This window comes from Melospiza melodia, chromosome 15, assembly GCF_035770615.1.
Source record: "Melospiza melodia melodia isolate bMelMel2 chromosome 15, bMelMel2.pri, whole genome shotgun sequence".
Taxonomy (NCBI): Eukaryota; Metazoa; Chordata; class Aves; order Passeriformes; family Passerellidae; genus Melospiza; species Melospiza melodia.
Genome location: NC_086208.1, coordinates 7,983,519 through 7,999,963, shown reverse-complemented (window position 1 = coordinate 7,999,963; position 16,445 = coordinate 7,983,519). Strand labels below are relative to the sequence as shown.

At 39.6% G+C, this 16,445-nt stretch overlaps 2 protein-coding genes across 5 annotated transcripts in view; both read right to left on the bottom strand.

The window, feature by feature from the left end:
• Window positions 1-867: 867 nt before the first annotated feature.
• RSL24D1 (ribosomal L24 domain containing 1) lies at window positions 868-7,333 on the bottom strand. Its single transcript, XM_063169651.1, has 6 exons — window positions 7,202-7,333; window positions 5,553-5,666; window positions 3,924-3,996; window positions 3,162-3,225; window positions 2,617-2,702; window positions 868-1,292 (listed from the first exon to the last, which is right to left on the bottom strand). Exons 1-6 carry the CDS (start codon window positions 7,280-7,282, stop codon window positions 1,219-1,221), a joined length of 492 nt encoding a protein of 163 aa, XP_063025721.1. The 5' UTR covers window positions 7,283-7,333; the 3' UTR covers window positions 868-1,218.
• A 3,217-nt stretch (window positions 7,334-10,550) lies between these two features.
• RAB27A (RAB27A, member RAS oncogene family) overlaps window positions 10,551-16,445 on the bottom strand; it is a 30,269-nt gene continuing 24,374 nt past the window's right edge. For all 4 annotated transcript variants that reach the window (XM_063169650.1, XM_063169647.1, XM_063169648.1 and 1 more), the window contains 4 exons: window positions 16,135-16,220; window positions 15,403-15,506; window positions 14,599-14,722; window positions 10,551-12,902 (listed from right to left, as the gene is read on the bottom strand). In XM_063169650.1, the coding sequence (XP_063025720.1) occupies window positions 12,704-12,902; window positions 14,599-14,722; window positions 15,403-15,506; window positions 16,135-16,220 (513 nt within the window). In that variant the 3' untranslated portion in view covers window positions 10,551-12,703. The remainder of the gene's footprint in view (window positions 12,903-14,598; window positions 14,723-15,402; window positions 15,507-16,134; window positions 16,221-16,445) is intronic.

The window sequence follows — 16,445 nt, the reverse complement described above, 5'->3', positions numbered from 1 at the left end:
CTCCTCTGGCAAGCCACTGTCTGATCCAGAGCTGCTCAAGTGGAAAGGGGAATGTATTTCCTTCCTCCTGCTTGGCAGGATTTATCCATGACCACCGGGATACTGCTCAGCTGGACATTTTCTCTTTAAGTCTTGTAAACAAAATGCAAAATCTAAAGAAATTTTTATCTTAAGCAAGCAAAGAAAATAGATTTTCACCAAAATGTCTTGAATAATAACAATTTCTATTAGAAATGTGGTTGGAGAGCGAGCCTCCTAAAAGAAAACCACCATTCCTCTGCAGCTCAGCAGCTCCCCATGAAGGTTTCTGCATGCAGTGGGTTGTGCAGAGATGTGCAGAATGATCACCAGCCCCATGTTGTTCAGCTGCAGCTCTTCCCCCCTCACCTTGTGCTCCAGTTGACAGACAAGAGAACAGGACACCACAGCAATTAAATTTAAAAACAAAATCACAAGGGCACTCTCTCACCAGGTGCTGCAAGCAGGTAAAGTCAGGTAAAAACAGTCTCTAGTGTGACTTATTGAGCATTTCCATCTGCCTGATTGGACATTAGATTTGAATTTTGGTGGGTGAGGATGATAGCAGGGCCAACTCCAAGCTAGGTGATATCACCACTACTATTTTCCAAATCTAAGTCCTGCATCAGTGTTAGCTTTGCCAGGTGTCAACTGCAATGGAATCCTGGGGTGGCTGACGTAGAAAGGAGATAAAACAAACAGTATATTCTTCACACTGAAAAATTTACCCCAAGACAAGACTGGAAATAATTCTGGACCACACTGGACTGATGAAAATTAATATATCCTCCCCCACATTGTAACCATTAAAATAGATTTTTATCCACTATGGAAGAACAAGAGACAAAGTTTAAAAAGCTCAGGGCCAGCATCTTTTATTATCTAATTATTTGCATGAGCTTGGAAAAGTTACCCAGAAAAAGTGTAACTTTCCAAGGAGCACATGGTATCTCAAACAGTAAAGCCTCATTCTCCATCCCTGCTGACAAGGTTTTCTCAAATTGCAAAATTGTAAGTATTGCCCAAACTAGTATCCATCCTATTATTTTTCATTTAAAAAATAATTCAAATTGTAAATGACCAGTATTCATTAAAATATACTTTTCATGAACTGTAACCACATTTCAGAATGATGTCAGGTGAGGCAGTAAGGAACTGCTAAGGTTCCTGAAGAGAATATAAATAGCAAATAAAAGCTCTTTAAGAGTCTTCTTCCATAGGCACATCCTCTTGTAGCTTCTGCACCATTTTGTCCTCCAGCTGTTTTGGTGTACCTTCAAAAAGAACAAATCAAGTTCAACATGTTTCTCTAAACCCAAATAACTGTTTTTCTTTGAACAATATACACGTATATTCCAGGTGAAACAGCCTAAATATATTGCTTGAAGAGATGTTTATGAGCAAATCCATCAAGCTCAAAGGTATTTACTGCTAACCTCCACCATCTCTTAAACTTGTTTCAGCAGAAAAGCTGATGCTGTTGTTGTGCAAAATCTAAAAAAATCTAAAATGCAGTCAAACCTGTGTTTTCATCTGCTATGACAAACTGATACAGCTGCCAATACCTGGCAGAACCTTGTAAAGGACTACAAAAATTCATTACTTATTACAGATCAATGGCCTTCTCCCACTAGTTTTTAAATAAACATTTAAAGCCCTCCTGAATGCTGTGTTGTTCAGCAAGAATGCTAACTCCCAATAAGATGACCAAAAATGAAAACATGGAAAAAGAAAAACCCAAGACTTCAATTTGACTCTGCTCCCTGCCCAGTCAGAATTGCAGAATACCAGGAAGGCAGCTGATGTTGGACCAACAGATGGACCAAACAGTGCTGTGCATCATTCTTTTAGTAAAAGCAAAGACAAACACAGAGATAATCACTTTAATTTATAATTTTGAATTCAGATCTTTTTCCTTCCCTCAAAAAAAAAATGGCGGGGTACATGACATGACACATTAAACTTAAACCAAAGTGTGAATATATCCTGACAAAAATAAAAAAAATCTAAGAAAAACCATAGAACAGACTTCTAATTAATATCTCATAATGAAGAAATAAAATCACTGGTAATCCTTATAAAACAAGAGCTAATGGAAATATTTTTAACTTGTCTTCATTACTGTACTTCATTAAGTGTATTTTAAAAGTAAATAATTTATTTTAAATGTGACTTCACTGAAGGAACAGTATTTTCATGTAAGTTCTACACAACCAACTGATTCAAGCAGCAAAGTTGAACTGATGTGTTTTATATCATTCAGTGTAGAATCTGAGTTCAACTAACCAAGTCAAAGGGAACATTTAAATAAATGCATTGGATAACAAAGATGCAGTTCATGCAGCACCAAGTATTGAATGCAATTTAAAACACTCAAAATAATGAAGAGAAAGGACTAGATGGGATGAATGCAGGACTAGACAAATAAAAAGGTAAATTTGATTTAGAACTAAGACACTACTTACATTTACTGGCAAGAACTGTTACTCATATTTAACAGACAAATTAATTGTAAGACAAATGTACAGGATTATTGATCTGTAGAATGAGTCACTCCTCCTAAAACTGTGTAGGCAAACCAGTAAATCAAGTTCTTACCTGCATGGGGAGCACGAAGCAGGTGGATATTCTGTTTGACTTCTTTGATGTCTTCTGCCTTCTGCAACTCTTTGCTCTTCTTTAACCTGGGAAAGGGGAAAATTAGATTTAATCACCTTCAAAGAGGACATGCAGGTTTTCATTTTAATGCATGGTATCTCTCACTAAAGGTATGTACAGGCTGTAAATAACTATGATTATGAGGAAAAAAAGGTAAAAAGTATTTGAAAACCAAGAAAATACTGGATACAAAGCCACAAAAAATGCAGCACTGTACCAACTCCTATGAGAATTTGGTTAAAATTTAAGACTCTGCATACAAATAAGTACTACATTACAGCAGTTATCCTTGAGTGTCCAAAAGCTGCATTTCCTTGGACAGCCAATAACACAGGGTAGAGCACACCCTGTGTATTTTACCCCATCACTTGGATGACTGTGTACATACAAAGCAGATTACTCTTTAAAACTGGATCATCCCATTTCTGGAAAGGTTGTCTAACACACACAGGGCAAGGGGTTCCCATCACACAGATAATTCTCACCTGTTCATAATAAATCTGGCTTGGCGTTTTTGCTTTATTTCCTCCACTCTCTTCATTGCATCCACTGAAATAAAGCAGAAGTTGTTTTAAATGTGCTTAAATCCCTGCAGCAGAAAATCCATGCTATTTTTGTAAAGCAGCTCCCATAATACCTAAACACCAGAGGCAATTCTTACACTATGTAGAGGAAACTATTCCTTCTCCCAAGAGCAGGATAAGGGAACATTCTGTGTAGCAACCCTGATAACTTGTGTTTTACAACTTATTTATGCTTCCACTTTTGTGCCTACACATAATGCCTATAGTTAACCATCACTGCAAAAGACTCAACTTGAAAAAAGATGCCAGTTACCAGCTTCTCCTTTGTGGCATTCATTCACATGAATATAAGCAGTTCTCCTATTTTATGACAATTGATTCTATGAAGCAAACTGAAGTGGCATGAGCACAAACACAGAAACAACTGCATCATGTAAAAGGATTACATTGGGAGCCTCTCAAAAAGCTGGAAAATCACTTAGGGGTTTTGAAGACAAAATAAAGGACTTCTGGTCCTCATTTTCAAACCAGTTTCCAGAAAAAAACATCAAGTGAACCTCCACACCTGTTTACAACTCAAACCTCCTGCACACTCAGAATTTGGTCATGATTTCAGTAATTTCAAGCACAATCACTACAAGCTGTCAGTACTCTAAAAAGTCTTTTGAAAGCACAATCATAAGTAAAAAACGAATTTTTTGGTTTTTTCCTATAATGACTCACCAGTCTTGTTCCACAACTCTCTCTGGTATTTCACTGGTTCGTTCCTACGTTTTTCAAATTCAAATGAATTATCCTGTATCAAGAAAAAGTAAATACAGACTTATGCAGAAGCTTTTTTAGATCAATACATTCATACTGTAGCAGTCACTCACAGAACTGAATATTTTATGGGATTCTTTTCCCCCTTTCAGAAGCTCAGTTCCTAGACTTGAACGATCATTAGAGAGAAATATGAGAAGGAAATTGAGTCAAATGTTTGACCTCAAAGTGTCAGGAGCCACAGTGATTTGTCTGAAGAGAACTATTTACCACATCACCACCCTCAGCTATTTTCTATTTAGCAAGACTAAAGGAACAGAGAAAACCCATGTGGAATAGGAAATACAGAGCAGATTAGACAGGTGGAAGGCGAAATTGAAAACCGGTAAATTTGAAAGCATTTATTGCAGGACAAATAAGTTCTACTCTACAGCTTGTAATTTTGAAATGGTTTTTAAAAAATACCCCAACCACCATTTCATTTTAAGAATACTGAAACAGTCTAATTTAAAATTGTGAAATATTTCAGTCGATACCTCTGGCACTTGGGACAGCTGCTATCCCCCTAACCATGTTCCCTCATTCCCATGAGCTGAAGATGAAAAACAGTTCCCTGATCTTTTTTTTGCCAGGCACACTTAGCTTTATATCAGTTTTATCTGAGGACTTCTCCCAGCCCAAAGGTTGTTTTTTGTCGTGGTAAAGCTGAGTTACACAGCACTAAGTTAATATATTGGCTTTATTCTTAAAATACATTATGTATCTCAAAATTGGAACATATTGTCACCTATTTAGACACGAATAAAGTTATTTTTAATTCAGTTATTTTCAAAAATGTAATTCAACATAGACAGAAACAATTCAAAAGCAAGAAACACAGTTACTGAAGATGTTAATTAACCATGGCTTTTCAGTCATATTAAAAAATAAAACCACATTATTTCCCTTGAAAGATCCACAAAAGGCAGGAAATCACTGTATCAAAATGCTTACTAGATTTTTATTATTCTGTAAAAAAATAGGTAATTAAGTCACAATAATTCTTGAATTATTTAAGGACTGTCCCACCAAATATGAATGTTTAACACTTTTACTACTGAAGCAACTTTGTTTTGAAATTGCATTTGAGGTCTCATGCTGTTTTTCAAACATTCCTTTCTATGCAAAGACTTTTTCTACACATTGTAAGCTTAAAAGAGGCTTCACAGGTAAGTATTTTAAGGGTCTGCATAGAGAGACTTCCTCAGGTACCTGGTAACTCAGATTATTTGTGCAGAAACACAACTACCAATGGTATACATACAGACTAGAGGATTTATTGGTGGGAAAAAATGCCTTGGACTCGGGAGCCACCACGTGTTCCCAGACAGACACCTGATACACGGGCTTCCATCCCAAAGGTGGAAGGTCCAGATTTTAATCAAGCTGAATGAACAGCTCACTCTCAAGAAACTCTCCCAGTCTCTTCCACAACCCCTCTTGTCCCCAGCTCCTGTCATTAAATGACAATACTTTAAGGAACCCAGCCCAGCCCCAGGAAGAGCCATTTCAGTGTGCTGATGTAAAGTGGGAACCAGTTCAGCTTCTTACCACTGTCAGCTCTTTGCCAGCTGCTTTACGGAATGCTTTAGTCCATCTCATCTTTCTGGGATTTCGCTTCTTTTTAAAGTTTCTGTGGCATTTTGATTTGCAGAATCTAAATATCTTTTAAAACGTGGGTGAAAAAGAAGAAAAATCTTAGTTAAATCATGTTATCCGTGCGCCACTGCAAGTGTGATATCAAACACTCTAACCATACTGCTCATCACAAATTATATTCAGGTTCCAAATGCCAGTAATTTTATAGAAAATACAGCAATTAACAAAAACAATTTCAAGCACTAATACTGTTTTTTTTCATTATAAAGTCAATTTCACAGCTGCCAGGGTTAAGCACAAGTACTTACAATTAAGCTGATTATACATAAAATACACCTGAGTTTTGAGAATTATCATCTGCAAAAATAACCATAAAGCCAAACCTGTAGTATGAATAAACAATTTTCTACAGCTGCCAGCACTTCTTAGATACAGTACCATCCTGAGAACAACAAAAAATCCTCACACCTCTCATAATCAATGCAACACACACACAAAAATGTCTATTTTCTGGGATGCAGCCTTAAGCCCCAAAGATTACCCTGCAGGAGTCCTAAGCACATTAGTTAAGTCCTGGACTGAAATTACTGAAAGCTGTTAAAGCATATGACAAAACCTTTTAATGGACCTTTTTCTTTTTTCCCTATTTTTCTACATATTCTACATAATACCAGACTGTTCACTTAAAAATGGTCAGAATTACATGTTATTCACGAGGTTTTGAAAACCTTATTTTTTTTACAGCCATATCCTCCTTCCCATCTAATAGTCAATTCTAAAAAAATGTAATAGAAATTCTAAATTCTAAAGTTTAATAGAAATTAAAATTAAATAGAAATTTAAAATTAAATTAAAACTAAATTAAATTTAAAAATCAAAAATTAAATTAAAAATAATACAAATTCCAAATGTAAATTTAATAGAAACTCTAAAAATGTAATAGAAAATATGAAACTTTTCATTAGGGCAATCATCTTCGAATAGCTTTTTTTTTTTTTTTTACACTCTTCTACTACGTTTTTTCACTTCGCCTCAGGCACACCTGCCACGGTGCTTTGCCGTTTCCCAGACGCGCTGTTCACAAGCGATGTTTTTAGAGCGCCCCTCGTGGCCGCGGAGCGCTCCCAGCCCGGCCCCGGCGCAGCGACTCAGCTCGCGATCCCTCCTGAGCCCGGGCCCGGGAGGGAAGCGATGTGCGCAAGCTTCACTAAGACACGAATTTCTCAGATTGACAGAATAGTCAGAGTTGAAACGGACCCACAGACAAGAGGATTACTGAGTCCAGCTCTTAAGCAAATGGCCCGTACATGGATCGAACCGACAGCCTCGGTGTTCTCAGCACCGTGCTCCGACCAGCCGCGCTCACCTCGGGCTCCCGCCCGCCCACACATGCGGACGGTGCGCGCGTACCCCGGCAGGGCCGGTGCCGACCGCCAGCAGCGGCCCCGGCCCGGGACAGGGGCTCCGGCTGTGAGCGCCCCGCGTGAGGCGCGGCCGGTGACACCGAGCCCCGCCGGGGCCCGCCCGCACAGGCCGGGCCGGCGCAGGGAGCGGCCGCGAGCACCGCGGGGAGGGCGGTGCCGGTGCCGGCCGGGCTGTACCTTGCAGTCGTTGCGCACGAACATGACGCCGTGCCCCGGGTAGATGGGCCCCGAGCAGAAGTAGCACTTCTCGATACGCATGGCGGCGGCAGAGGCGGCGGCAGCGGCGGCGCGGGCGGAAGCGCGGCCCAGCTGACCGGAGGCGGCGGGGAGGGGCGGGCCCGGCTCCCGCAGCGCCGCCGCAGCGCCCCCTGCCGGCCCCGCCGCCGGCACACACGGCACGGGGCCCTGGCTTCTGTTTATAAAGGAAAAATTGTGTTCCGAGGGCGAGAAATTAACGAACCGATACGGACATAAGGATAGACAGAGTCACCCAAGGAAAAGAAAGGGAGTTAAACGTAGATTTTTAAATCTAGAGTTAATTTACTGTAAAATTCAGACAACAATTTCTGTGCTGTTTTCTTATCTGTAAAATCCAAAATATAAGCAAAATTTGAAGTCCTAAAACCAATGGTTCTGCATACCATATAGATAGGTACCTGTTACTCTGGTTCCCTCTCCTAGAGTTACCTGTTTATTGTGAAAGGACCTAAATACTAGGCCCTGTACCATCCAAATTGGTTGGAATTGGAGGTCTTCTGTCTATTCTTCAATTGTAGGATGCTGTCCCAGCTCTGAGTCTGAAATCCTCCTCACCACATAAGTCTTTACCACCACAATTCCTGCCTCTCCATTTAAAAGAAATTAACTCCCAGAGTATCTGGTGAAAAATCCATGTATTGAATTGCATGTGCTTCTAAAGCAGTTTTTGCTTTCTAGAACAACAAAAGAAAGGCAGTCAGCTTGGTGCTGTATTAAGAAATATCAGAGGAAGAAAAAAAACTTGCTTTAGCACAGTGGAGTCACCTTATCAGCACAGAGGCTGTCTCCAGTCTTTCAGCCCCGTCTGCTGCAGGGAGCAGGGCTGGAGCACAGCAGTGGCCAGGCTGTCAGTGGCTGGGAGGGCTCTGAGGTGGGACTGAGGATGGCAACCCGGGCGAGGAGATGCTAAAGACAACACACACAATCCAGTTTTATCAGGGAAGCTATGAAGACAAGTTTACAGCTACAGGAAACAAACAAATAGTAAACAAGTTTGCTTAGGTCCCAGGCTGTTCTCCTTTTTCAGTTTGATTACTTTGAGTTTCCTGCCTATGCCATTTTTTTCCCTGTGGGCTGTATTTATTTCACTTTTCCTGGCAGAGCATTGCGTGGGTGAAGTGTTTGGTGGCTTCTACAGTTTAAACACATTGAATTACAGACTGTCACCAATACATCCAGCAGACAGGATGTGAGTGCACAGTGATAATACAAGCATTTACCATTAAATTATCACTCCCAGCTCTTTTTTTCACATCAAAGCACTAATCTCCTCTACAAGCCATTATGCTGTAGATGTGAAGTGCTTGTCCTTGACTAAAAGGCAATATAGGTTGAAGGTTGCTGGTGACAGAATCCAGATTAATTATAGAAAACAAATAAGTACTTCTACTGCATTAATAGTTATTCGCAGACAGAATTTGGTATCCAGGTGAAAAACAGCCTCACTGGAAGAAGAGATTTTGCAGCAAGCCAAGTGGCTCGTTTGTTTTTGACACAGATTACTACAGCAAGAACTGTTTTACCAAACATCTCAAAGCACTACCTTAAACTCATAGCAAAACTCTGATCTGCAAGTATTTACATACTTGTAGAAGTTTCCTAATAGAAGTAAAAGAACTGTCATACAGTCATGTGAAAGAATAAACAACTGTCAGGCAAATGCACTTGTAGGATCAGTTTCAGAGACTTATGATCATACTGGGTAGAAGACACTTCTGGGGGTCATCTAGAGCAAAGCCCTGCTCAAAGCAGAACAAATTAATACCAGGCTCAAGGTCACATCCAGTTTAGTTTTTAGTGTCTTCAAGGACAGACTCCATAACCTTCCTGAGCTCCTGTTCCAATTTCTGACCACTTGTATGGTGGCAATCTTTTCCTACTATTTAATCTTAATTTTCTAGAGAACATTTCTCTCTTGCCTCTTTCCTATCCCTGTGCCCTCTGAGAGGGGTCTGGCTCCACCCATTAGAATTCAAGATAGCAGAAAGGTCTCCCTTAGCTTAAAGCTAAGCAAACTCTGTTCTGTCTCTTCCTACCCCTTGTGCTTCAGCCTTCTGATCTTCATAGCATCTGGTGGACCCACTCCATGTGTCAATGCCTTTCTTCTACTGAGGTGTCCCAAAGAGGGCACAGAACTCCAGTCAATCTTACAATTACTGAAGATAAGGAAAGACTGATTTTCCCAACCTGCCACCTTCCTTTTACCAGTGCAGCCCTGGATGCAGCTGGCCTTATCTGCCACAGCAGCACACTTTTGTTTTGGTCAGCCTGCTTTGGACCAGGATGCTCATCCCCTTATCTGAAAAATGTGTTTTTTCCAGCTAGCACTACTACATAGGGTTATTGCAGCCCAGGGGGAATACCCAGTGACATTTGACACTTGCCCTTTTTAAAATGAATGAGGTTTAGTTCAGCTCATTCTCTTGCCTGTCAAGGAACCTCTGAATAGCAGCAGCACATTATAACCTACCTGGTAATAGACACTGCTCTTGATGGAAGCAGTTACTCTGAAAATTCAGGCTCCTTACCTTTGTAGAAGCAATGAAGTTGACAAAATGTATTGCTTGATTCCCTTTGCTCCAAGCACAAGACATGCTCAGATGAGCAGCATTCTGAACGTCTCCTGAGCACAGAACTGATGCCTCCATTGTCCTCTCTGGGTCTGGGCCCCTCCTGGCATCACCCAGCATTCACCAGGCTCCTGTCTGACTGGTTTGCTCAGTGGAAGAGAGGGTCACCAAGTATCTCAACCACAGCACAGACCTTGGACACATCTGAACAAAGAATCCTCACAACGCACATGGACAGCACAGGACACAGACTGACATTGAACTGAGACAATAGGAAATGTTACAGTTCAGTTCAACAGTGCTGGCAAAGTTCATGTCAGGAATGTTTAACTATTTTATATTATTATAAGAAATCCTGGGACAATCCATCTTAATGGAAACACTTTCCAAAATTTTGTTCAATTACAGATACATCTGACACTGAATGGAAACAACTTTTCTTGAAATAAGTTTCACATCATCTAAGAATTCTTGTTTCTTTGTTTCTTAAAACCAGTACTAGTCTAGTAAGAGCAGTGTAATTTACTGTCAAGAACATTTACTGTGATTTCTCATGAAAGTTTAAAAGGGAACAAAAGTTTTGTCACACAATAGCTCAAACAGATAAATCTTATGGCACATTTCAAAGGCTGACATCAAAGCAATTTTATGTAGATCCTCTTTGCAAATAGTTACAAATAATAGGCATGACACAAATATGACAGTTTCAGTATTTAATATTTAATATCCAATTTAAACATAAGTATTCAAAAGGAAATATTTTTACACTATTTCAGTAGTCACTTAGCTCAATAGCTGGTTGCAATAATCCTTAAAGTTTTCAGGAACCGGATGGAGCTATAAGCACAAAAACTCCCATTTTAAGTTAATACATGACAAAGTTCCACTGCAACCCTCTGAAAACCAAAGAGTTACATTAAAAGAAATTCAGACACTGAAGTACATTGAAATGTATTGTGTCTTACACTAGAGTTTCTTACTCTACTGGTCAGAAACATGATGGTAACTTCAAAAGGCACTCTGAATTAAACTACAGTAACTCCGGTCTACAAGCATTTTAGAAGTGGAGTAGAAAAAACCAAAACCCTATACTCATATAAATTTCTTTTACCTCTGTCCTAGCCCCAGAGCAGTCGAATTATATTGCACTTTTAAAATATTCTGTGTAGGCTGTGATAAAAATCTAATATTTACACATTGTGTTTGTTAAAGAACAATGCATTACTGTGTAAAATATTTTAAGACCCTAGTTTAAACACTTACTCTTGTATTAATTAATATAACCAGAAGCTACATCAAATATTTTTCCTTAGAGCCTATTCTAGAAACATTTTTGGTCCTTCCTTCAAAAATTTTGTAATGCTGCAATTCATGTTCGTAACTGGTATCAATACTTGCCTGAAATTGCAGTAGTTAGAATATTTAAATAAATAAATACATAATTTCTAAAGAAGCAATAGCTTTGGAGTTCTGTAAACAAGTTGCTCTGGAAGGTCTGTAACAAGACTCAATTTGGCATGTTATGACTTTAATTGGCAATACCTTACAATTATACAACCTCTGCCAGGGTAGAAAAGAGTTTGGTAGGCACATCTTATATATCAGTCTGGGCAAAAGCCCAAAAAATACTGATTGTTTCCTAGGTCATGTGAATAAATAAAAATAGTTAGAGTAACATGATCCACTGAAACCAAAAATTACATTTATGTGATCCATAGCTGGGGAGAGAGAAAAACAACTACATTCTTTTTAAAATACAATCTAAAGGAAATGAACAAGCCATAAATTACTATATGATAACCAAGATGTTCGGGACACAAAGGTTGGCAGAATAAAATGAGCATTATAAATTCATAGAAATACTGATCTACAGGACTAGTATCTTAGCTGCATCTCACCAGAAGACAATAATCATTCGTTTCTCAATCTAAATTTGAAGAAACATTCTCAATCTGTGTTTGGTAAAACAAATTCAGTGCAAAGCACCAACTCTGATGAAATTTTCCTGACATCTAGGCTGCCCTACATTCTTGTTAAAACATGAGTAGCAATATGAAAGAAACGTAACAGATGCACAGTTATGCCATTTACTTGTAAATTTACATACATGCATGTTCTAGAAATTCAAATGATGTCAGGAGATCTCATAGGCTGCATTGGATATATTTCATAGTACAGTTGTAGTTTACATGTTCAATTACATGACATGCCCCAAGTGCTCTGTGTGCACACCCCTGTGCTTCTCTGGAGCTTTTTATTCTGTACTGAAGTGCTTCCCTTTGGTTTTCATCACTGAAAACTGATGGATTAGGAGAGCAAGGATAATCTACTCTCAGACTTTTGTGGAAAACACAGGATGTGCTCTTTAAGATTGTTATTAAATGGTGAAATGATTAAATGTTTCTGTTTAAAACCAAGAAGCAAGTTGGTTATCGTGTTGTTAGGGGACACCAAGAGCTGTCACAATATCTAATCTAAATGCCTACTCTGTGTAGTTAATGGAGACTGCCAAGGGCAACTGCAAACCCTTCAACTCAAGCCTACCCTTTCTGGCTGCCCACAGACACATGTTTCTGAATTTGGTAATGAAAATTCCTTTCTTCCCCTTTCCTCCCAAGCAGAGAATTAGAGGAACATCCAGTGCTAAACCAAATTAAACCTCTGTCCCAAAGCTAATAAACTGCATACCTTACAAGTGGAGATCAACATTGTTTGAGAGAAAGCAAACAAAAATTCTTACCAAGAATTAATAGAGCTGATTAAATAACTACACAAAGCAATTTGTCCCAAAGTTAAACAGGTAAGCTGCAACTGTACTGTATCATACACATGAAAGTTAAGTGTAACTGGGCTAACAGCCACATCTGCCTTTTTCTTGCTCCTCATTCAGTTGTTCTGTAGAGCTGTGCCCATTGGAGCGCACCACCCCTTCAGGGATCCAGGATTTATCCACACATCGTTCCATGCGCTTCATTATGAGGTCAAGCAGAGTTTCAATGGCTTTGCTTACATTATTCCCATTTGCTGCACTGGTTTCAAAATATGGGATTCTGCAGGAGACAAAAAATAAACTTTCTTACATATCAGAAATCTCAGTGCTCAGAACACCTATGTCTTTGTTAAGAAAAGTTTCTGGCACCTTGGTTTCTAAAGTACATTGCTTGTTTCTTCACTGTTGTGGTCAGGATGTTCCACTGTGGATCTGTAGCTATTGCCTTCTGTACATAGTGCTCCCCACAGCATGGTGCTACAGTGGCTGCATCTGTGTTACTGCCCAGGATACTGATACCATCACTTCAGAATTTTAAGTACTTCTTACTTAACATGCAAGACCCAATGAGTGGCCAAGAGTCTCTTGCTGTGTCTGTGCAGGTCTCTTGCAATCTGTTTCAAATACATCACATATCTATACAAGGCCCTGCCACAAAAGGGGTCATTCATTATCTCACACCTTACTTATCAGAAGACTGTTCACTGCAGCAGGATTTATCTTGCCCCTCTTCATGAGAGAGTGACTCCTAGAGCCATCCTGTCTCACCTCTACAGGGCAGAGAACTTTGTAACTGCCTACAGATTGGATGTGACCCACAACCTTGACTTTCAGCTCACTATTCCTAAATTAAGTTGCATTTTCAGCCACAAAGATAAATACTGCATAAATCATTTTCAGAAGTCACATGCAAAGAGATTTAAGATATGGTCACATGCTATCTGCTGCTGTTTAAAACTTCTTGCTCCTTCACTAACAGCTGGTTAAAGTACCACATGCACTTGCTGTTGTCTGTGACACGGACTTGACTTCAAACAAACATTTTCACAGAAGGAAAAAGAAAACTGCACTAAACCATTTCTCTCTCATGGACAAATTGCTTCTGATTTGCCTCTAATGATTCTTTAAGGCCAAGGCAAACTAACTTTGCCTAGTAAACATCATGACACAGCAGAAGACCTGCAGAACAAGGCAGCTTGCACTGAGGAGCCAGTGTTCCCACTACTGCCTGTCCTGTGGGCTTTACTTTGGAGCAGTTCTACTCTATCCCTCCAAACAAAGGTGGATTAGTGGTTGGAGCACATCATTTAACTTAGCTTTCCTTTGAGAAGAAATCCAGTTCATGTGCTAGAAAATGGCTCCACTATGTGAATTAAAACACAACAAATGCATCAGATGATTTCCTTCAGAAATGTGTTTCTGATTCTCAGTGAAATGCCAAGGTAATCCAAAGATAAGCCCCATGAAAGAGTTAAGGGAGTATAAAAGTACAAATTAATATCTGATAGGAACAAAGATTTCACAAACTTCCTTCAGAGGCACGTGACCCGTGCCTGGGAGGAAGGGGAAGGGCAAGGCTGCCCTGCCTTCCTGCTGGTCTGACTCAGTTTTCAGACTCCCTGAGAGCCTGTGAGAGTACAGATGCCTCAGCACAGGTAAGAGCAAAGAAGTGACTCCATTATTCACCTGCCTCTATAAATTCTCTCTTTTCCAGAAAGTTTGTGAAAATTTACACTGTTTACTGCCAAGTAAAGATGACCCAATCTCCTGTGCAAGATTACTGCAATACTAAGTACTTATTTTTAAGCAATGAAGAAAATATTCATCTCATACAGAAAAAAAGATATCATACCAAGCAGTTAAGCGTTCTAAAATGCTTCTTCTCATAATAATCCTTCACTATGCAGAAAAAAATTATTACAGAAAATATCTCATTCTGCTCTAAACACAGCAATAATTGGAAGAAAGTTACATACCCATATTTTTCTGCAAGTTCCTTAGCATCTTCTTCCTTCACCATCCTTTGGTCCTCCAGGTCACTCTTGTTTCCACATAACACAATGTCTGGGTTTTCACAGTAGGCATGCATTTGTAGCTGACCTGGCAGCACAACATGAAGAGGGTCACGAGCCACTGTCACACACACTCCCTAGGAACACCACCACAAACCAAGGCTGCTCTGCTGGCCCACAGCCCTTCTCCACTGGCCCTGAGGGCTGCCACTGTCACATGCCCAGGGAAAAACCCAGGGAAGCAGAACCCAGGCAGAGTTAGCACAGAAACTTGTGCATTTGCAGCTGAAGGAGTTACAGTCACCAAGCACCTACAGGGAGTGCCAGGAAAGGATCTGCTTCCCTCTCCAGATGGATGATGCAGCTTGGGAACTCCTTTGCCTGGATATACCGGCCAAGTAAGATGTGCCTTCCTTTATGTTTTGCTGACAAAGCTTCAGGTGAGCCAAAATACTTTAGCATAGGCTTCCCACACACTTAAATTACTGAACAGCACCAGAGCCAGGGATAGGATATGGTCTCAGCTTTCTTTTATATAGGTTAAAATCCAAGTTCAATAGGCAAAGCTGAATTTCAGGTGAGCCCTAGAAGCCATCACTAGCAGCTATTACAATTATAATACAACATTTACATTATTTTACTGGGAAAGCCATAATAAACCAGTATTTTAAGCTCTAATTCTCAGTGAGACTTTATATTTACAAACATAACCCCCACACCCCATTTCACCCATGCAAAGAAAGTAAAAATTTAAAAAAAAAGCCATACTTATCCAGTTTCTGACATTCAGAAAGCTTTGCTCATTTGTCAGATCAAAGAGCAGAAGAAACCCCATAGCATCTCTGAAGAAAGCTGTAGTCAAGCTACGAAACCTAGACCAGCAAAGAGAAATTAATTTGCTCATCTGACTTTGAAAACATAATTGCTTACAATCACAGAAGAACTAAGGTAACTTAAGACTGAATGAACCAGAAGGAAATATTCATAGTTGTTTTGCTGAGGCAGGGACTGTGTAAGAAAAATTGCTAACATTACTGTGGCCTAATCAAGGCCTAAGGCATCAAGGAGACTTGAGTGTGAGAGCTTTAAACAGTCTTCCACTACAAAGCATGCCTTGATCAAGATTCAAAAATTAAAACAATAATGAAATCCTAACTTTGAACAAAAATTTATCCCCTATACACATCAGTCCTTGAATTTAAGATTAACAACCACAAGAATGCTAGTCTTTTGACAGGCCAATAGAATAGAATCCTTTGAGATACTTTTGCCTGTCTGACTTTCCCAAAACATCAATATATTTACAGAAACTTAAGAGAACTTTAAAAAGTCAAGCTTTAAAAGTGTCTATATGTGCTGGCTATGAAAAAAAAGACTAAAAAGCAATAATCACGGGGTTTGTGTTCTACAGTTGTAAATTACAGTTAGAATTTAATGGGTACTCATAGGAAGCTTTCCATTGCTGCTACAGTAAGCTCCCATTGCAATCCTGGGCCATACCTTTCCTGCCCTGCAGTGTCCCAGAGCTGAAGATGGATCCTCTGTCCTCTGCCACCAACACCATCAGGCCCATTGGGTCTATACACCTGGAAGAGGTAAATTTGCAGGACTGTTACCAGTCCAGCTGCTACAGAACACAAAAGAACTGGCATTTAAATTCATTAAATGCAGCAAAATTAGCACTGCTGATGCACAGATGCCAACTACAACTCAATCCTCTGCTTTGTAAGGCAAAAGTAGTATGAGATACTTTTTAATATTGCATCCAATTAAATATTTAAAATAAGGGTAAAAGGGAAACTGCAAAACCA